This window comes from Botryllus schlosseri, chromosome 11, assembly GCF_051294905.1.
Source record: "Botryllus schlosseri isolate E-star chromosome 11, Bs_hap1, whole genome shotgun sequence".
NCBI classification, from domain to species: Eukaryota; Metazoa; Chordata; class Ascidiacea; order Stolidobranchia; family Styelidae; genus Botryllus; species Botryllus schlosseri.
This window is the reverse complement of record NC_137246.1, coordinates 18,769,844-18,791,578: the sequence shown is the minus strand read 5'-3', so window position 1 is coordinate 18,791,578 and position 21,735 is coordinate 18,769,844. Positions and strand designations below refer to the sequence as shown.

At 40.4% G+C, this 21,735-nt stretch overlaps 2 protein-coding genes across 2 annotated transcripts in view; both read left to right on the top strand.

Annotated features, from left to right (window-relative positions):
• Nucleotides 1–21,735, top strand: part of LOC145450926 (thrombospondin-1-like) — an 81,734-nt gene that overhangs the window by 6,508 nt on the left and 53,491 nt on the right. The window lies entirely within an intron of this gene.
• On the top strand, nucleotides 4,962–18,422 carry LOC145450920 (uncharacterized). The gene is made up of 4 exons (XM_080329412.1): nucleotides 4,962–5,649; nucleotides 5,717–5,850; nucleotides 17,585–17,743; nucleotides 17,810–18,422. The coding sequence occupies exons 1-4, from the start codon at nucleotides 5,571–5,573 to the stop codon at nucleotides 17,885–17,887; spliced, it is 450 nt and encodes a 149-aa protein (XP_080185538.1). The 5' UTR covers nucleotides 4,962–5,570; the 3' UTR covers nucleotides 17,888–18,422.

The following is a 21,735-nucleotide window of genomic DNA, read 5'->3' as shown; positions in this document are numbered from 1 at the left end:
TTCCGCACCGCACAGTTGCATGACATATAGTTATCAATTTTAGAGCGTATTAATATAAGTCTTGTTTGCAATGTTACCTAATTCGGTTCGCTCCTATCGGACGACTAAAAAAGGTTATCTACATTCCAGTTGCCCGCGCAATGGTTCGTAAATCTCATATGTCCCTTTGGCAAAAACTTGCCCACCCCTGATATAGATAAAATTAGACATTACTTGCAAATTACAACTCAGTTGCAGAGGGGAGGAAAATCGCAATAAGCGTTTTCGCGATGCAGTCAAAATTGATGCAATTGTTGGAATTATACCACAATACTGTGACAAAGCAAATGAATTGGCTGGTTTTGTAAAATTGTAAAAATGATACAAATATGACCAAACGATGTTTCCCACATGACAAAATTAAAAATATTTGTAGTGTAGCTTAGCTGTTTGGGTCGAACGAATGATTAAGAAAGACTGCACGTTCCAATCCTTGAATACATGATTAAGTAGGCCTACATGTAGACTAGACATAGGCTATGGTCTTTGACTACTTAACTAAATTCCATTTATGACCAATGTCTATTAGTAGTAAGAGTGCGTGTGCTTGTAATCAGGATAGTGTGCAATGACAAAATTAGTAAGTTCAATCTCTTTATTAGTTGCGGAATCATACACACGAGCTACACTTTGATTTTTCATCTGAAATTTTATTAAATAGGATTGGATATCTGCCATATTTGAATGATTCATACATTTAAGTATATTAGAGAGTCCATGTTATAAAAACTTGAGAAAGGAAGGATATTTAGCAAATGCTTCTTTCATGTTAATTGCATAGTGGATAATTCGAGCTGTTCCACAATGAAGCAATTTAGAATGCCACCGTTAATCATATGTTTGCATATGTTTAATGGTTGTATGATAGTCATTCAACCGACAATGTGGCATATAATTTTCGAAGTAAAATGGTAATAATGCTGGAGTCGGAGTCGGGAGTCGGAGTCGGAGTCGGTACGTCTAAAGACCCAGGAGTCGGAGTCGGAGTCGGAGTCGGTACGTTTAAAGACCCAGGAGTCGGAGTCGGAGTCGGAGTCGGTATATTGAAAATGTTTGGAGTCGGAGTCGGAGCCGGAGTCGGTGGTAAAATTTACCGACTCCACAGCCCTGGTAGTGGGTACTGTATTGCATTTTATCAATTCGTTTCTCGATTCTCTATCTTGGCTGGCAACTATAAATGAGGCTATGCAATTACTTACGTAGTTTAACAGTTCTACGTATAAGTGAGCGATACAGCCCCCTATTGCATGTATATTTAACTCTATATTCGTTCATCGGTTCAGAATCAATGACCAATCAATCTGTTATTCAGACACATAGCGAAATGCAATGACGTAATGATGCTTCATACTTCAAAAAGGCAACTTGACTTGAATTTTGACTTGACTCGTGACTTGACTTGACTTGACTCGACTTGACTCGAGTCACCTCCAAAAATCGAGTGACTTGACTTGACTCGAGTCACCTTCTAAAATCGAATGACTTGACTTGACTCGAGTCAAAATGTGCAATGACTCGGAATGACTCGTGACTTGAAGGTAGTGACTTGATCCCAACACTGCCACCTACAAGAATAAGATAGGTTCTATCAATTCAAATGTTGGGATAAAATCACGTTTTGATTTCCACCGAAACTTACAAAATTAAAGCAATATGTATACTACCGGAAAACCGACCTTTTGACTTTCAAATACCTCGTAATAGCGAGGTAACTATGATTTACAGCCTCTATATATGTAGGTGTGATTCTGTTGTTAAGTGATTAGCTGGTCCAACTATTTTGCTTGAGTTGGCTATGGTACCATAGGTCCCCCACCCTATAAATATGGTAATTGAATTAAAAATAGTCCACTCGATGATGGTATTGATTTAAAAAATATGTGCGAATATATACCCTAATGCAAGCCCTATAATTCACATCAAAAGTTATTGCGGGTTTGTTAGACTGGAAGGTGATATAGAAAAATATATATGTCGATCCAAATCTACTTTGCACCCCCTAAAACGTAAATCATTTGTCACAGACCCCAAAACTCACGCAGGTTGAAGTTTTTTGCATGTGAGGAAAGATTCTGCCAGCATGCTATTGTAGACGAAGTCGCGTACTGTGATCATGGGATTATCATATGGAAATTTTCAAGTATTTTCTGTCCCAGTGTCTCATCGGTACCACATCTCCCCTAGTAATCTATACTCATACAGCCATTGGTTGCAGCCTCGATCTGTAGGCCGGTAGACTACAGTGGTGACACGACATGTGCACTGTGCAGTGGCATATGCAGGGGAGTTTGGGTTTAGAAATCGAAACCTCGTTCTTCTGAAATACTAATTCTATCTCTACCGTTTAAAATCACGGTGGCAATTACGTAATTGGTATCAAGCTGCTGTGTTTCGACCGAACAATACACACTTTCCTAGTTGAAGCCATTTCTGAACGGGTATCTGAAAGGCAGCCGCAGAAGTCAAACATATTGCAATAAATATTCATCATAATTTAGAGTCAGAAATTACAAATGTATAAACGAAACATGGAAGCTGATTTAGTTAATAACTTGTTTCTTCTCACGCTGGCACTGTTCAAACGCAGGCTACGTAAGCAACTAATGCATACACATAGATCACAATTGAATGTCTAGGCATGGATTGAAAATACGTTACTATACATCAGTGAGGGCATGTTATAGTGTTGGATTCTTGGCCAATACATGAAGCAGATTAATCTGTATATCACCTGGACATTATTGCTCTACCTACATTGTCATTTTACGTAACAAAGCCGTATTTCACACTACTTGGTGTGATCTGACATATAGTTAATATTTCGATTTTCGGAATCAGTGCGACAATAGCGTTCGAGAAATTCCAGTCAATATAAATTATGAGCTGTTTATGATGAATTGCGCTATCACAGATGAAACTCAATCCGTCTGTACCTACTTTCTCCGTTCGCGCTTTAGCTGCACAATAAATATGTCATTTCTATGATTTTGGGTGTGAAAGTGTTCAAAATTTAGTCATTCATAACATGCACAAAAATACTAATATTTATTGGTAATATAATCATTGAAAACAAGTTTCTTTTGCTCATCCTGACGACAGGTGATGCAGTGTCCCGCGTGCCTCTCCTGCCCTCGTGTCACTGATTAGATTAGTAGTTAGATGTGTTGGAAGATTTTTGTTTTTTATCATTCAGCCAAACGTTGGGATTAAAAAAGATTAATGACCATCGAATTAGATATTCGATGTGATTGAAAGAACCACCATCATTACGTATGTAAGGGTATCAATACACAAAACACACCACTACCTCGCAGGAGCATGTAATCATCACTAGCCCTCCGCCTAATATAGCCTAGTTTCAAACGGTAGCATAAATATGGATGTTGGTAATGCTTAGTTGTACGCACTATGAACGTTTCTGCTTGCATAGAAGTATCTACACCAGACAAAGATTTGCAATTTTTCATTGCTCAACTATATGAGAAGCAATTGCATAATTTTGTGTCCGCTATATATTATTTTCATATGGCCGTACTTGAAACGGGAGCGAATCGTTATTTCGCAATTCTTGAGGCTACCTAACATTGAAATGTACCGCCATCGCCATCTGATTATACATCGTGGTAGCGTGGATTGTATAGCTACAATGAAACTAGATGGGGCCGAGAAATCGTACGTTATGAAGTTGGGAAACTGATCAATTGTGACGTAACACGTTAATGACGTCACATTTAAAAGAACTTTATTATCTCATGAGGCCTTCTCATCGCAATCGTTGTATTGTCTACCAATATGTGCTCAAGAGTCAGGTTTAAAGTAGCAAAATGAATGTAATCGTGAGTAATCGTGATTACTTTTCCATTGTAATCGTAATCGTAATCGACTACGTCGAGATTTCGCTGTAATCGTAATCGCAATCCATTACATTCATGAAGTAATCACGCCATGTCTGGAAGGGACCAGCGTCAGTCCCCCTTCTAAACCTGCTGGAACCAACAGGGCAGTTTTTCGCCGGGCGCTCCGGTGTTCCCGCGAAACCCCTGTTGGCCGCATCCCAAACCGAAGCAACTAAGAAGAAAAAATACGTAACCTGGGTAGTATCTATGGTTTCCTCCTGTTTAACGGGGGGAGGTTGGCCGTGGCCCCTCTGGACCCCTAAAAAAATGAGCATCGTTTTAAAGACAACCTAACAATTTCTTGGGGTGAACAGAAATTTTTGAAATTTATTTATTTATATTTATATATTAAATAAAAACTTTATTCTGTAGCATTGCGGCTACTGGTTGGAATTGAACCAAATTTGGTGTGCAGGCTTTAATTATGTACCTTAACAATTTTATCAAGTAGCCAGCACAATTTGAGAAAAACAGTCATTTTTGAACACCCCTATTCATGGCCATGCCCTATTGCATACAGTCATAAGCCGCTAAATATGGCGATGGCATATTTATATGCACCTTTTTTGGCGTGATGCGGCATTAGTCCTGCGTATTCGTTGAGAGTAATACATCTAGTTTTAACTATGACTGCGAACGTTATAACTTTGTTCATTATTTAAAAATTACCACTCGGGTTTCACTGGAGGATATAAACCTTCTGAGTCAGAAGTTATACAGCGGTGCCACCACAAATTTCGAATTATATTATTTATGTAACTATTATATTATCCATGAAGCTCACATACAATGGTACCGCGTTCGCGTTTTCGTCTTTCGGAATAACTATTTTTTCAGATGACTGTAAACTTTATTGGCTTTTCAGAATTTGGTTTCTGTGTCGCCAACTTGTTCGCAATGGTGACTATTGGAAAATCAACTCTGCAGTCGAATCGTCACAATGTTGCTTTTGAACATGCTCGATATTTGCAGTCTTGAGAGATTGTTAACGTGGATGTTTCTCAATAATTTTTGTTAGGCAATTGCTTCGCGGGCTTGATGAAATCGTGAAGCGGGCCGTATGTTCCCTGCCATATACCATATGATAATGTTGACCTACTCAAATTGCCCACTCAGTAGGCCTATACCTACAATGTCGTGTCTTCGGGAACATGCGTAGCCTCCTGCTAAATGTTGCGGATGCTATGATAAAGCAAATCGAAGTTTCCAATGGTGGGAAAATGCGACGATTATCCAAAACGATAATTCCCGCCAAATCGCTGATCCCAGCCCCACTAACTAGTATAAAAGAAGTGTGTCGGTGTTGTATACGTTGATTGATTGAATCAATCACAACTACACATTACCTAATATATTGAGATACGATGACGCTAGAACTATCTAACATGGAAGATTGTTGGGATAAGTGGATAGCTAATGTCAATTCACTTAATTTATTAGGTCGAATACTATCGTCATAGCAATGTGCTTTCACCGTACAGCTTTTCAGTCAAAAGGCCATCACTAACAAATTAGTTACATCGAATAGGAAATCACCGGCAATTTATAACGAAATTTAGCTCCGTAATTGCTCTGAAATCTTGACATGGAAACATTACAAATATGATTCGAGGATCAGTGCTGGTTATTTGAGCTATGTCGTATGCGAGTCTTTTTCTCAGAGTGTTTTTGACACTCACTATATTATTGGCAATATTTCCCAAACCTAGTCAAGGTAAGTTAGAAAAATGCGTTGCGGCAGTTCGGCAGTTGGGTTGATGTATTACAGCTCTTTTTAACAGAATGTCACAGCAAAAAAAAGACACCTCATCAACTAACTCGGGCGTTGAAATTTATCGATATTAATTTTGACGAATATGAAGATGATGACGACGATAAGTTAACAAAGAAATTAGACTACTGCGCACATGAACCGGTGAGTAAGCTTGACGACAATTTTCAATTAAATTGTTCGTCAGCTCTTCCCATATATAGACATTCCCGCTAGGAATATTAGACCAGACAACTGCGTTCTTCAATGGACAGACGATATCGATTAAAATCTTGGCTGGCAATGTCCATGTCGTCATGTTGGGGTAATATATATTTAATGTCTGCCAGAGAGATCAAAGCTGGCTCATTTTCGTCATTTGATTCACGTATAAGCGGTGTCTTATAAAAGCAGAGAAAGAAAGTGGGCCGTGCTATAAATCGGCAGATCAGAAGTCATAAAATAAGAACATCAATCTGGTGTATAATGACCACAGATCCCGATACACCGTGGATACTATACAACAGGGGTCGGCAACCTTTTGGTAGTCACGGGCCAAATTTCGAGTGTACAACTTTTTCGCGGGCCGGAACTTTTCATAATACTATATTTTATGCTCACTTCGGTATATTATCCTACATTGCTGCAATCTCGATCATACCAATAACAAAACACATCTATTTACACTTCAACAACGCAGAATAAATGTGACAATTGACGCAGCTTGCTTTGTGAAAGGTTTTCAACTTCTGGTAACAAGTCAGATGAAGCAAGAATCTGACCATATTTTAAATGGACGTCCGAAATAGTGATCTTAGCTTGCTCTTCGTAAATTTCATTGTTGAAAACTATTGTTTGCATGCGTACGTGCTACCAAAAATCGATGCAATTTCTTTTGCATTGTTGGTCAAGCTGGGATAAAGACCAATTTCAAAAACGTACTCTTTGTAAAGTCAGGCTGCGATATGCTCTTTGTATGAAATTTGTCATTCAATTCAACTGGATCGCATTTCAAAACGGCCCATTTGAAATTTTCAGGCAATGTTATTGGCGTCCACATTAAACGGAGTACTGAATAGTCGGAATTTATTTTGTAGAAAAGGAATTTAGGAAAAGCGGGTGAATATTCAGTAATTAGATTTCGCATCACAGTTACAAATGTAGTGCTGGTACTAGGTTTTCTCTCCTCCAGTATAGGAACGTGAGCATAATTTCTTTGTATTGTTGACATTCCCAGGGTCGCAGATTTGTTTCGAATGCGCCTCAACATCTCATGTATTCAGCTGTTTTCCCCCGAAGTTGCAAATTCAATTTGTTCAGATGTGACGTTAAATGTACAAAGAAAGCAAGATTAGATAACCATTTTCGATTACAAGATTATGAGTCGGCGATATTTATATTTTCGAGGAGAGTTGCATTTTCATTTCTCAGTTCGTACACTCGTGCAAGCATAGCTGCTCGACTTAATGCGCCAACATAGCAGATATACAGGACATCGCCATATTAATTCTCTGCTTCTAATATTATCTGACGTAAATGTTGGTGATTCAGTTTGTGAGACCAAATCATATAAACATTTTTCATCACTGTGGCCAAAACACTAATCAGGTTTGTTGTCTTGGCGCATAATGCCTTCTGGTGAATTTAACTATAAATAACTAGCCTACGGATGCTAGTTATCTATAATTAAACAGTGTAAGTTTGAAATTTTGTCATTGCGTCTGAGATGTTCCAAGCGTTTTTGGCGTGGGGCATAGCGTATAGTGGTGACGATAAGCGCCTACCAATCTGGCGGCCCGGCTCGATTCCCGTCGGAGGTTTATCTGGGCTCCTCTTCCCCCGCCGTCGTCGTTCTTACGACGACAAAAAAAAGCCCAGTAAAAGACCCGAGAGAAGAAAGAAAGCACTCACTAGATATGGAAAGAACTAGTAGAAAGGGCCGCGGCTTCAACAAGATCAGCATCGAAAAGAACTGTGACATCGGGCACTCTTAGGCCGAGGTGGATGTTAGAATGATAGGATCGCAACTGCGTGTCGTTCGACATCCTCCTATCTGTTCATGACATCGCATTGTGTCTTATCGCATTGCACATTGTGTATGACTTGTTAAGATGAAAAATATAACTCAACGATTGATGGATTGATTGATTCCAGCAAGCAGAGGAAGGACACCTTTATTGTCACACCCCATCAGAGTGGAAAACCCTTTAAAAAGTATGGTACACCTTCGGTTGCGAGATACACCCGATTGATAAGTAGCCTACTGATGTAGTCTACTCTACAGACAATCTCCATCTCCTACTTCAACCACCTTCGTTTTATGGCGTAACAATAGACTAATACCACGTAGGCTACTTATATCGTAGCAATGCCGCATTCTTTCCAAGCAGTGCTGCACTGCAGATTGAAACTCATTATGAGACGGCGGGCCGTATTCTTATGATAACTAATTATGATGTCGCGGGCCGGACGATTTCGCTTGGCGGGCCGGATCCGGCCCGCGGGCCGTAGGTTGCCGACCCTTGCTATACAACAACAACACCAGTAACAACCAGAGATGAGCGGATTTGATATTTCCATGTCCTAATCCAATCCAAATCCGAACCTTCAAATCCAAATCCGAATCCTAATCCATAACTTTTACATATTCAAGTCCATGTCCAATCCTAATCCGATTCCAACTGGAAATTCAGAAAAAATACTAATTTATGCAATGGAGGGATTCGAAAATTTTCTTTCACAACCAACGATTCACTTGATTCAAGATAACTGATCTGAATAAAGTTTGTCGCCATTCGCCACACGACATTTCAATCTCCCAGAAAATAGGTCAATCCAATCCAAATCCTAATCCGTTCTGAAAAAAATGTCTAATCCAAATCCAATCCAAATCCGACAAAATTTCACAAATCCTGTTTTTTCAAAACCTAATCCTAATCCATGCTCATCTCTGGTAACAACCAGCATGCCGAAGAAGAACATCTGGAAGTTAGAGCTAGCTGGCAGATCCCCTGAGCACATGGTCGACTAAGTGCAGTCAAGGTTAACGCATAGTTTCCTATATAGTGCGGACACAAGCAAATCTCACGGCTCATTGAAATTGGTCTTCGTCACACGTTTCATTTTTCCAAAGGCAATTTGACGGTAATTTTTGACCGGCTTGCCGAGCATTAAATTTGATAAAATGGGTATCAAGCGAAAGCTGTAGCTGTACTGATTACGAAAATATGAATTTTATTCCGCTCATGGCCCTGGAACCCCCATAATCAGCCTGAAATTTTTCATCGTTATGAAGATTGCCATTCTAAAGCAACAATGCTGTCTGACTAAATGAGAGCCTAGCTCAGGAGCAAAGGAGCGGCTGCGCAGCGAGAGTGACAGTGCTCAGCTGGCGTCGCGGCAACGGGCAATGAGCTTGTCTTTCGAAGTGCAATCGCGTCGCAGAGAAACGTTGCGCTGTTGATACTTTCTATTGAACCGGCCCTTAAGCATTTACGACTGACCTTTTAAATAATGTCTTCGCCATCAAAGTGAATCTCACAAATTTGTTCACTGCAAAATTAGATACGCTCCAGGCCTGTTTATTTTTGAATTTCTCCAAAAATAACAAAAATAGCTTATTTTTGGATGTTTTCAAATTTTATTTTTGGAGGATCTCCAAAAATAAGAATTGAAGGTGTTTTGAGCCCCATTACTACTGAAAAAATCCACCAAAAGTATGTTATTATCATGTATTCAAGTCCTGCAACACATAGATATCATCAGTGATCTTGATCTAACTTTCCAATACATTCTTCACAAATTTAGTCTTTGGCCTGGAGGATGCCTTCTAAAGAATATTAATCACTGCGAGACGCCCCCCTTGATTTTCGAGATATCGGTCGCGAACGTCGCAATTGTGGGAAACATCGAGGTTAGGGGACCAACAATGGAGGAATGTCTAACTCATCAAACTTTCCAATCTTCCTTTGCTCCTGAAAAGCGCTCGTCAGTAATGCGCTTGAAACCTCTGATCCTCCACGAAGTTGCGTGCCTCATTGAACTTGACAGCCCAACACCCTCTGACCAGAAAACCTTCCTTGTGGCGGTCCTTGTCCCAGTCCTCACCTGGACATAGTCGTTCGACCAGGCGCATGAGCTCCTGCTGCTCCATGATCAGAACGTCAAGACCATGAAGCTTCGTGACGGTGGTGCTCAGCTATGTGCGAGCGTGACCATGCGATCGAGAACGATCAGATGGATCCACCGCAGCAGCGAAGTTGCACACGCCAGACTGTTTTCGTCCATAACATCAAGGAGTTTGGTACGGTTTCCAGTCAACCAAGAGGCCACCCTCTTCATTGACAATAAACGAGCGTCAACAAACTTGGGGCGCACGCTTTCCATCTACTCTGGATCAAGTTGTGTTGCCGTCTGAAGCATCACCAGATGAGTCTCGTCATCGTGTGGACGAAGTGATTGTGACAGAGGTGGCTGTATATGATTTCGCCGTTCCCTTTGCCTCACTCAATCTGCATTCCTGTCTTCTCTACGTGTCGCACTGTGAAACTTATAGGAGTACTAAGGCGGAGGGGCGGGCAGGCAGGCAATGTCAGCAGAAACGTGAATTGGATTGAGTGGAAGTAGTTTTAGCGTTTCTGTTACCCCTTCCCTCACATAGATGCTGTTTTGTGTGTTTTTATTAGTTTTCTGGTCGTTTACATCGCTCTGACTTGTTTATTTCACTGAAAAACATCATCCAAAAAAATCTTATTTTTGGATGTTTTCAAATCTTATTTTTGGAGAATCTCCAAAAATAAAACCCAATATCCAAAAATAAACAGGCCTGGATAGCTGTAGTATAATATAGCCTATGTATGGCGAAAACATATTTAGCAATAATTGTTACATTGAAATTCTAGATAACGTGATCGTCACATTCAAAGGGGGTTGGTAATTAACTCTAGTGGATTTCCCCTAGGCTACTTACCGAAATGGTTGTGATTTTCGGAAACGTCTTCTTTTGTTCACGTGGTATTTTAAAAAATGGCCTCGCCGTATTCAAGTTCTTTGCCTTCACCGTCGTCCATGAGCAGCCAAGGATGCAGCAATTACCCATTTATTATATTTCTGGTAACTTTGCAACCGCTTCAACACAAATATCTCATTTATTAATGGCTAAGCTGGCACCAATAACATAATACCATAAGAGGGGGATGGACATTTTAGTCAGTAAAGCGAGGTTTTGCAAGTCTCCAAATACCTCACGCTACAAGACTGTAAATCAGGGATGATAAACATACGGCCCTCGGCCAGGATGTGGCCCGCCAGACGATTTCATCCGACCCGCAAAGCAATTCCAAGTAAATGGAAAAATGTTTGTATTACCCAGTACATTTCAAACAGAAGTTGAAATTTTTAGTAAGAAAAATACTTTCACGTATTATTCACTGCAGACAGCAAATGTAGATCATGTCAATATATCATACTATAACAATACAACGACAGTGTTGATTTTTTACTCTGGTCACCATTTGCACCACGTCGGTGACCTTGACACCAAATTCCGAGAAGGCGAAAAAGTGCAAACTCTGTTGGGCCGAATGAACAAAACATTAGTTATTCACTGATACGAAAACACTAATGCGAAACCGTTTTATGTAAGTTACATTCAGAATATAATATACAGGCTACAGAATCAATATAATTCAAATATCTGTGATACTGCTGTATTACTTTTGACGCAAAAGGTCCCCGGCATTCAGAGAAATCTGAATGGTGATTGAAAAATGATAAATCAACGTCACCGTTTACTTAAATCACCTATATTTCTGACCAGGGCTATATTCGCCTATGCTTGGTGAAAGAGCATTCCAGTGAAAAACAAAGGTATGGATTTGGCGTAACATTTTGGTATCATTTGACTGGTCCGGCCCGCAAGCTTTCTAATGGTGGATTGAATCTGGACCGCGACCCCAGTTTAGTTCGACACCCCTATGCTGTACACCTTTAATTACCATTTTACCTGCTGCATTCGCGGACCAAGTCCTACCCTTACAGGTCAAGGAAAGGCTGGTAATGTGTGTTCACTCTGAACCAGTGGTTCATAACCTTGCTCCCGGAAACGGTCAGGGGCGATATGGGGGGCGCTGGGCTCAGGGGGCGATATGGGGGCGCTTAGGAAAAATAGCTTCGCAGTATGTGATGTGGTAGTAGGATATATCCTTAATGAGTATTCAGAACAAATTATCATTCCACAAAACACATCACATCAAACACATCAAACACATCAAATTCCGAAATTTTTGGTCTCGCTACGTGATGATGTTTACTACCTATGTTGTCGTAAATGCAGTGGGGTATTATGATTCATATAAAACGAATTGCGCGTAGTTTTAGATCACCAATTTCCCGTTATTTAAATCACTGCCGTCACGCTTGATAGGGTTATTTTCAACAAAATGTTTCGAATTAGGTATTATATCCCGCAGCGCACAAAGGAAGGAAAGGACGTAGTCTATTTTTGTCCTTAATGATTTTGCGGCATATACACAGACTCATGATACACATACACACGATCTGCGCATATGCATACCATGAGTGCATGATGTGCATACGCCGCAGAACAAGGCAGGGGCAGATATAGCCATTTACGACTTTCTAAGTCTTGCACCACCCCTCCATGCTATCTCAGTTATGCATGAGCGCTAAGCAGGGAAGTCATGGATACCAGTGACACTAATCAGGTCTTTGGTATCACCCGGCCGGGGATTGAGCCCACGACCTACCGATCAAGAAGCCAGATTCTTCACCATTACGCTATCTTCAGAAGGAGGCACTGTATATCACTTTTGATTGAGAGTGAAAGCCACTTTTACATAAAATAAGTTTTGAAGCTTTGTCCACGAAATGATTAACTAAATATACTTGTATTTGAGAGCTGCCAAATTTAATCACCAGAATATTTCTTCCTCGTATCATAAAGGATGATGCTATCTCGTGTTGTGGTTCACATCCTCACATGAACGTTATATAATAAGAGTTGCTTTGTTTGGAATACATTCTTGTTAAAATTAATAACTGGGTACAGTACTGAATTCATTGTGAGCAGATATATGCATCCTATTCTCAGTTGACTTACTTATAGTTACACAAAGCACTAAGACAAAATCCAATACCATTAATTTCCCCGTGTTGCCAATCCTCGATGTGAATTCGGGAGGGTTCGAACCACAGGTATGAGACCGTACCCGGTTGTTGTTATAACAACCTTGATGTGACCCTGAATATACCACACACAATTATTATATGGTATATTATAGTCGAATGGTCCTCGAGCGCGATTAAAGCGCGAAGTATTTCCAATACCAAAGTCCCAAAAAGACCGACTGAACTTTGACCTCTCACCAAGACCGAAACTGCTGCAACCCAAACCCCCAATAGGTTGGCTCGAAGGCTGCCCTAAATTATTTCGGTGAATGAACATAAATTAAAAATCATGTTTGACGACTCCCTCACGGAAGAATACGCATAATTATAGAAAATTGTAATAGGCATTTTGGCGTCGGTTATTACCACGCCACGATGCACGAAGACATACGAAATTCCGGTGAATATGGGACTACGAAAAGTGTGTCAACAAGATCGTCAGCGAAAAAACCTTAGCTGAAGAGGATTGCCCTTATGTTAGTGTTACCACACGTCCTCCTTTAGGAGGATTTGTCTTTCTTTTTCAGGTTTTTGAAAATGTCCTTCGAGGACGCCCAAATATCCTCCTTTTTGAGATGTTGTCTTCTTTTTGAGAATTTTGGTCAAATTTACTGTCAAATTGGTGTGATATACCGTAAATCAGCACCGAAGCAAAGCTCCGGAGCGTATTTCGGGAGCTGAGCCGAAAAAATTACCTTTTTTTCTCTTTAGGCCACACCTGTAAACGTGAAGGAAAAAACTGTATTTTGGGCGCTGGGCGAGAATGTTGACATTTTTTTTAGTCAACCGATCACGAAGTGAGAAAAATTTACATTTTCTCAAGATTTTTCTCCGGGATTCTGGGTTTGAAAATTTTGAAAAAGTGTCCCCATTTCCTGATTCCAAAATATGGTAACCCTACCTTATGTCGAACGTGAACTTCGATGTATATAAGTCTAAATGTCCATACGTGCTTAAATCGCTCGTGCCGAATTATCGCATCATTGCAATCTGCACCCCACAGGACTAATAAAATCCACCAGAGAAAATTATTTGCCAGTGAAGAAATACCAATTTTGAATCGTGTGCTTACTTTATTTTAATACGTTTATGCGTTTCAATGTCTTTTGACAATATTGCAGACAAGAGGTAACAAAATAACATGTAACGATTCAATTCTACCAAGGGGTGCGCCCGAATATGTTCAATTATAAATTACGTGGCCTTCATTTTCCATTACAACAGCTCACTGAGCGCTACTGCCCTACTGGTAAATCTGTTTACGTGGGCTGAGACGATAAAAAGTTTATAGTGACATATATATGCAATTACAGCCTACTTCATTCATGCATTATAGGAAATTTTGGCTCCTAGTGCGACCAAGTCCCATAAACTTTGCTGACCATCGAAATCACGCGACCGGGTTCTTGGGGGCGAAGCCCTTACGAGTTTGGTTTATCACGCTATGGGTGCCTAAAACAATCGTTCTTAGGGGGGCTGTCGAAGTGCTGTTACGGCTCTCCCTCTTACCCAGTGTCTTTATTACAGTCCTTACAATATGAGGGGGGTGCTGGAGCACGATAATTTTTTAAAGGGGGCGCTGTAGGAAAAAAGGTTAAGAACCACTGCTCTAAACCAACGCGACTATACAGAGAGTATCGATACCCGCCATCAACAGCGCAACGTGTCTCTGATGGAGCCCTACACAACAAGCGGGCTAAGCCAATCGATATCATAATATTCTGACATATCCAATGTATACAGCCACCTAGACGGAAGGATCTCTATAAGATGAAGGAGAATGCGCGAAAATTCGTAGGGCCCGAGTGCATTCTGTTGGCCTAGTTTTACCCTTACAAGTCAAGGAGAGGCTGGTAATGTGTGCTCGCGTCTACCGAAGCACCTATCGAAGGTATCAACAGCGCAACGTTTCTCTGTGACGCGATTGCACTTCGAGACACAAGCTTATTGCCCATTGCCGCGATGCCAGCTGAGCACTCTCACTCTCGTCGCGCAGCCGCTCCTGTGCTCCTGGGCCATGCTCTTGTTTAGCCGGACAGCATTGTTGCGCCACAATGCCAATCTCCATAACAATGGAAAATTTGGGGCTGATTGTGGTGGTTCCAGGGCCATGAGCGGAACAAAACTGATATTTTCGTAATCAGTACAGCGACAGCTTTCGATTGATACCCGTTTTATCAAATTTACTGCTCGGCCAGCCTGTCAACAATTACCGTCAAATTGTCTTCAGCCAAATGGAACGTGTGACGTGGACCAATTTCACTGAGCCGTGAGATTTGCTTGTGTCCACATCATATATGGCACTATGGTTAGAGTTTTATGTTAGTCACAGACCATATTTTAGAATGTAAATGTCATTTGGCCTCTTGGTGGGCAACTGGGTGTATGCACTGTGCATTAGGAATATAAGCTTACGCCTTAACAGTCTATAGGTCAGACCGGACAATGTATTCGGCGTCTGAGTATTGCTACATTGATATTGAGCAGGGTGTAAAACGGGTTTCTATACTTGTTACCGATATTACCCCATTAAAAAGTTATACAGCAGTAGCCGACACCCCAATCGCACGGATTTGGTTTTTATGATAAATATGAAATCAAGATTGACGTAGTACGCCAGCTAGATTTTTTACACAAGACAACGATATCAATTTCATTGATTGGTTGAATAAGCATAATTCGCTGACTACCTACATGTAGTGTATTTCGCTCTTGATGTTGTGTGATTTCGGGTCAAGCGCACAGCAGAGAGTCATTAAATATTCGAGCAAACTTTTATACCAAAGCAAGTAAAATATTTGAGATTGTCAAGGTGTATCCTCGTCTATAGTGTTGAATGTTTTTATGCTGCAAAGCGCCATGCCGGCGTATAGTGGCCCGCAGTTTATGTTCAATAAATTTCAACCAAAGCTGTTATAATGAAGTGAAAATTGTAATGTATGTAAAAGGTTCACAGTGCAGAACCTACCAAGGTTCGTTTGTGAACGTGAACCTCTCAGTTTCTGAGGTTCACACACAGAACGCTAACGTGAACGTGAACCTGCTAACTCAGTGGTTCCCAACCGGGGAGGAATTTTTGCAATTGCAATTTTTAGGGAGAAATTCCACTTAGAGATGTAACGGATTTCCCAAATTGTTCATGTGCGAACTGTCATGTAGTCAACCAGTTATATATCCGAATATATGCTTCCTATGGCTGTTTTTTGTTGTTGAAAGTATGTTTAAATGATATTCGAAATCTCTGTTCCACATAATGTGAAATCAATTCCCCCCTTTTTTGTTTAAACTTGTTCAGATGTGCTGCAGTTCGCAAGACAATTTTGTAGGCCCGCGACGGCCTCTGAATCAAATATATCCTAAGCGAGCAGATTTCGTGCCGAATCTATCACAACAAGGCCTCTCCTATATTTTCTAGTCAACATTTTCGTATAGTGACGAAATATTCCAACTTCATCGATTCGAGTCAAAGAAATCGCTAGCCGGGCTTTATTTTTAGTGAACAGCTACCCGATCGAAAAAAGACATGTTAATCTTGGTGCCATGTTGCCGAAACGGAATGGGTGTCCTAAACTTTAATGAGCTCCAGCAGGAAATCTGATCACGTGTATGTCATATATCAGGGCTGTAACCAAGTCTCGAGGCTCCGAGTTACAACTCAATCTCACTTTCATAGTTTTGACTCGAGTCAAGTCGAGTCATTTTCAAATCACCATTGAGTCAAGTCCGAGTCCAAGTCACCGAGCGGAGGGTCGAGTCCGAGTCATGGTATCATGACTCGAGTCCGAATCCAAGTCATTGTGTTGACTATGCACAGTTTCCAGTTGAAGTCTTGTTAAACCCACTTTTTATAACTCTGTTTTGTGATATCGAATGATTTGGATTTATAATATATTAATTTTTTTTACTTTGAGCATTTTCTTGTCGCATTTTCAAGTACCAGGACAAATAGACGAAATCCCAATAGGGTGATCACTTTACTGTTTTTCGAAATTACACTGAAATGTCGGTCTTGGCCGTCTTATAGTCTCAAGTTATCTCAAGCTTGGTTCGAGTCATGCACAATGCATCGAGTCCAAGTAGAGCCAATACACAGATTATCTCGAGTCCAGTCGAGTCGTTTCCGTATTTTGAGAAAATGACTCGAGTCAAGTAGAGTCATCAGAACATGCTGACTCGAGTCTGTTCAACCCTGCTATATATGAAAGTGCCAAAATTATTGGCCAAATGCATACGCAAACTTGAGAAAAAAATCGCGAGACCAGTAAATTTATGCATACTGATTTTTCACAACAGTTATATTAGCGATTGTTGCATGGTAAGCCGAAAACACAAATGTACGTGTGTGGGAGTCTGTTGAGTCGAGCATTCCAGAATTTGTTTGATCGGGACCAAGACCATTGTTTTTGGACGTCTACAAAGTGTTGTTACAGCCCTGCTAGAAACAAACACTCGGTACCGCCCTTCTTATTCTTCAGTCAACAGGTGTTTGCAAGGTAAAATTGACCTTTTTTGAACCATCGGGCAGATTTCTCCTAAGGGGGGAATTTTGGCTCGAAAGGTTGGGAACCACTTTGATAATTACACCTATACACGCATAGCAATTGTTGCGTTGATGACGTACAAACGCGAAAAATTTATCGGTGATTTACGGAACCCTGATCTATAAACATTCAATTAACCAAAATATTTTACGGTGCTGAATTATATTCAGGTGAAATGGTCACCATCAATGCACGACTACTTTCAAGCAAATGATATGTTAAGGAAGATACTGGACGAAGGGGCGGATGAACCTTATTTAGAAGTCTTGGAGCAAGTACAAGAACAACCCGATTGCCAATTGTTTGCCCCAATCTGCTCATATTTCTCGGTAATTGCTTTTCATAATAACTTAGACTGGTTAGTTATGGAAGCATTAAATATTATTATTTTACAGTGGTGTGTATTCTGCTATAATCATCCCGGTGCTGAGCTGCTTTCAATGTGCAAGATACTTTTCGGGCTATCGATTTAATAATGTGAAGCTTTTAATATCTGTAATCTGCGGAACAATGCCAAAGTGCTGTACCTATACCGTATAGTATAATATTGGAAAAGCGACGAGGAAAGTTATTTCATACGGATACGATCACCGGTGTTACTGCGGGCGAAAGGTTTCCTTCCCCCAACCGTCATACATATGTTCACCTCATCTCAGTGAATCAATGATGTCACGAAATTGTTCGAACCAAATTTGCCTCAAATTTTCATCCTGTCTAGTGGGTACGCCTCGGTCCTGACGGATACGACTTATTAGTCATATATGACTCTTTTGGTGCTGGATTTCGGCTATTCGTGAAATTCAAGGAGGCCGGTTTTGATTTGCGCTATTGATGTTTGTAATTTCCTGTATAATTCGCCAAGAGCTGCTTATACACCCACGTATAGGTGGGGAGGGATCCTATATAGCGCTCTATTGATGTGACATCACTAACTGGTCGACGCACTAAACTGGAGGTAGCAATAAAGTGGTGCGTTATCCGGCTAACATTTTATTGCACAGTAATCTGTTTTGGTCTGAATTTTTTCGCGCAGCGGCGGGAGTAGGAATTGACAGTGTTGGGATCAAGTCACTACCTTCGAGTCACGAGTCATCTCGATTCATTGCACATTTTGACTCGAGTCAAGTCAAGTCAATCCATTTTTGAAGGTGACTCGAGTCAAGTCAAGTCACTCGTTTTTTGGAGGTGACTCGAGTCAAGTCAAGTCAAGTCACGAGTCAAGTCACAGTTCAAGTCAAATTGAATTTTCGAAGTATCACTGACGATATAAAGTCATTACATTTTGCTAGCGGTGTGAAAAAAGAACAATTGGTCATTTAACCTGAATCAAATAACAAAAATACACTTGAATATGCATGCAAGAAGGCGCTGTATCGCTTATGCACACCTAGAACTGCAAATATAATACGTGAGTAACTGTATATAGCCACACGCTAAAGACTGTTATTATCAGTCAAGAGGATCGGATACCTAGCCTCGAGAAGTTGAAACAACTTGATATGGTACTATCCACTACCCATATTACGTATTCGTGAGAATATAAACGCATAAACTATATTCGCTCGATTTAAATCATACAAGAAGGTTGGTAAATCTGATCACTGCGCAATGTAGGCACTGAGCCGACTAAGAAACAGAGATGCGTTACTATTAGAATAATATTAATCTACTTCTACTATACGACAACGTAAGCTGTGATCATACCGTTTGTGGTCAATATGTATATGTGATGTAGCAATGGAGGATCATTAGTGAAACGTACATGACTGGTTAGTGGTTACTCTCACAATGTGACACAGGCGTATAGCGAACAATACGAACATACAGAAAATACAGTAATTTAATAGACACCGTTTACTTGATGACTTGAAATTGACTCGTATACATTTTGCTCCGAGTCACGAGTCAATCCGCATTTTTGAAGCGCCGAGTCAAGTCAAGTCAAGTCATTTTTCCAAAGTGACTCGATTCAAGTCAAGTCATACGAAAAAGTTGACTCGAGTCTGACTCGAGTCAAGTCATGACTCGAGTCATCCCAACACTGGGAATTGATTTGAAAGTGTAGCCTACTTGAATAGGCGACTTGCTGTATTAAACTTGGATATTGTTTCCAGCACTATACGTTGCAGTATACAATGTATTGAATAGCATACTCATATTGAAGTGAACCCAAATATTTTCGGTTGCCACTCGTCAGAGGTAATCGTCAGCAACTAGTGGACAATTGGAAAGAACATTGCGTATCAACAATCGCAGCACAAAATATGACGTTACCAGCATGAAATTTCGAATAAGAGAGCGTTCAATGTAGTATTTTTGGATGGTACACGAACTCCTTTTGTTGAAACAGCCTTGGCTGATCTATTTTAATAACATTCAAGGCACACAAATGAAAGTGTAAACAGCCCCTTCTAACGCGAAATCTGTCGTCTCGATAATCTTCACACAATTGGGATTATCCAACAGATACTTGCCAATGGCAGAATTTATGGCCTTAGTTTGCTCTGCATCCAACTTGAGGGGATGAGTCAAGGGTGAGCTTTTCACTGAGCATGAAGAGAGTGTCCTAATAAATCTAGGAATATGCTGATTTACGAGTTACAATTTATCTAAATCGAAAATTTTTTCGTGTTCCTCTAATAAATAGTTAACGGCACAATGACAAGCATATAGAATTTATCTTATAGATAGACAGAAATTCAAATACGATAAGTTGCCACCGCATTATTGTATCAACTTCTACCTGTTTGAACATCTAAATGTCCTTGCCTTCCCACAGAGTACATATACAACATTAACTCCAATTAGTGCGCGAAATAATATTTCAAAGAAACCCACGTTGACGTTGCTCAGAAATGTGTAATTCGAACTTGCCACGGATTACAACTGCGTCTCGAGACGATGCGCTGTCGCTGCCGTGATACCATCGCTATGTTTGGGCCCTATGTTTGTTCATGGACGCATTCACTGTTGCGCGCGCGATGTTTCACTCTGTTCCTTGTAAGAAAATAGATAATTTTCGATTGTTCATTAATATACTGTTCACAGAAAGGTGGATTCACCAGAGCACACCTTAAAATCTGGTGGCATGAAATGGTAATAATGAGCAATTAGTGCAGTTATTTCAGTTATTTCAGGCCATATCAGTGCTTACGCGCTGAAAATCTTGCTAGAAAGGTGAATCAACGCTGTGTTCATAAAATTCCTAATCCATCAGAAATTGTCTCGTCACGGTGATCAGTATGTCCACAAAAAATGGAGGTTCTGTGCCTTTGTAAAGAATAAGAAAGAATATATTGTTCTCCAAACCGCAAAGAAGCAAATTGAAAGATTCTCTGAGCAGTCCAACACTAGATTTAATACTAAAGTTACCATTTGTCCTCCTTGAAAATATCCGCCGAGGACGCCTAAATGTTCACCTTTTTGGCAATTCGTCCTACTTTACAGATTTTACTGCCAGGCTAATGGACAAAGTCAAGTGAAAATCGGCGTAAATAAAAGGTAAAGCGGAAGTTCCAGGGGGTCATTAGGGAGTCGAGTCAAAGTGATGACTGTTTTTAGCCAACACAACAAGTTCCAAGTGAATATTTGAAAATCAGTCTTTTTCAATTTTCGGTAAACGAACTTTTATGATTTTTAAAAAGGGTCCTCCTTTCAGAATTCCAAAATATGGTAACCCTATTTAATACGAAACCCGGATCTACAGAATTAGTATTTAAGCACCGCGTTGTTATAAGATCATGATATAGGACATTTCGATCTAGTTACATGGTGTTGAGTGACATCACATCATGAGCACTCTAATTAATGACTACTACGATACTCCGGTAATGTTTTATCCACACGAGAGGGTGAGACATTTGATTTAACCTTGTGATATGTTCGAGTTCAGTGCGTACCTTCCATAGAATTTCGCGTTCACACAAACCAGAACCCTTTGGGGGTTCAACTCATCCCCACTATATATAGAATAACGGATGAACAAAATGTTACAAGACGTCAAAACAGTAGACATCGCATAATGCGATTTATTCTGGTTTTGTGGCATGTGACATGCTGATTTTGCATCATATACCGTTCAACCGCTAATTCCGACGCCCCGATTGGTAACTGAATCACGTGATAACATGAGTACGTGTCGTATATCTAGATATCCCTGTGTGCGTCGGCAGCTATTTCATAACGGGGCGTCAGTAGGATAGCCTCAGGGCAGTACACATAACAGCATATTAGAGACGCTAAAATACTTTTATCCTTCCTGATAACATCTGTGATTGTTGAGTTTTACAATTTTCCGGCAACGGAAGGATTGCTTAGTCAT

What these genes read in the sequence shown, in the direction of transcription:
- LOC145450920 (XM_080329412.1), top strand. Translation starts at nt 5,571, where the DNA reads ATGTCGTATGCGAGTCTTTTTCTCAGAGTGTTTTTGACACTCACTATA. An exon ending in ACTACTGCGCACATGAACCG is followed by an intron (nt 5,851 to 17,584) that starts GTGAGTAAGCTT and finishes AATTATATTCAG; the next exon opens with GTGAAATGGTCACCATCAAT. An exon ending in CAATCTGCTCATATTTCTCG is followed by an intron (nt 17,744 to 17,809) that starts GTAATTGCTTTT and finishes ATTATTTTACAG; the next exon opens with TGGTGTGTATTCTGCTATAA.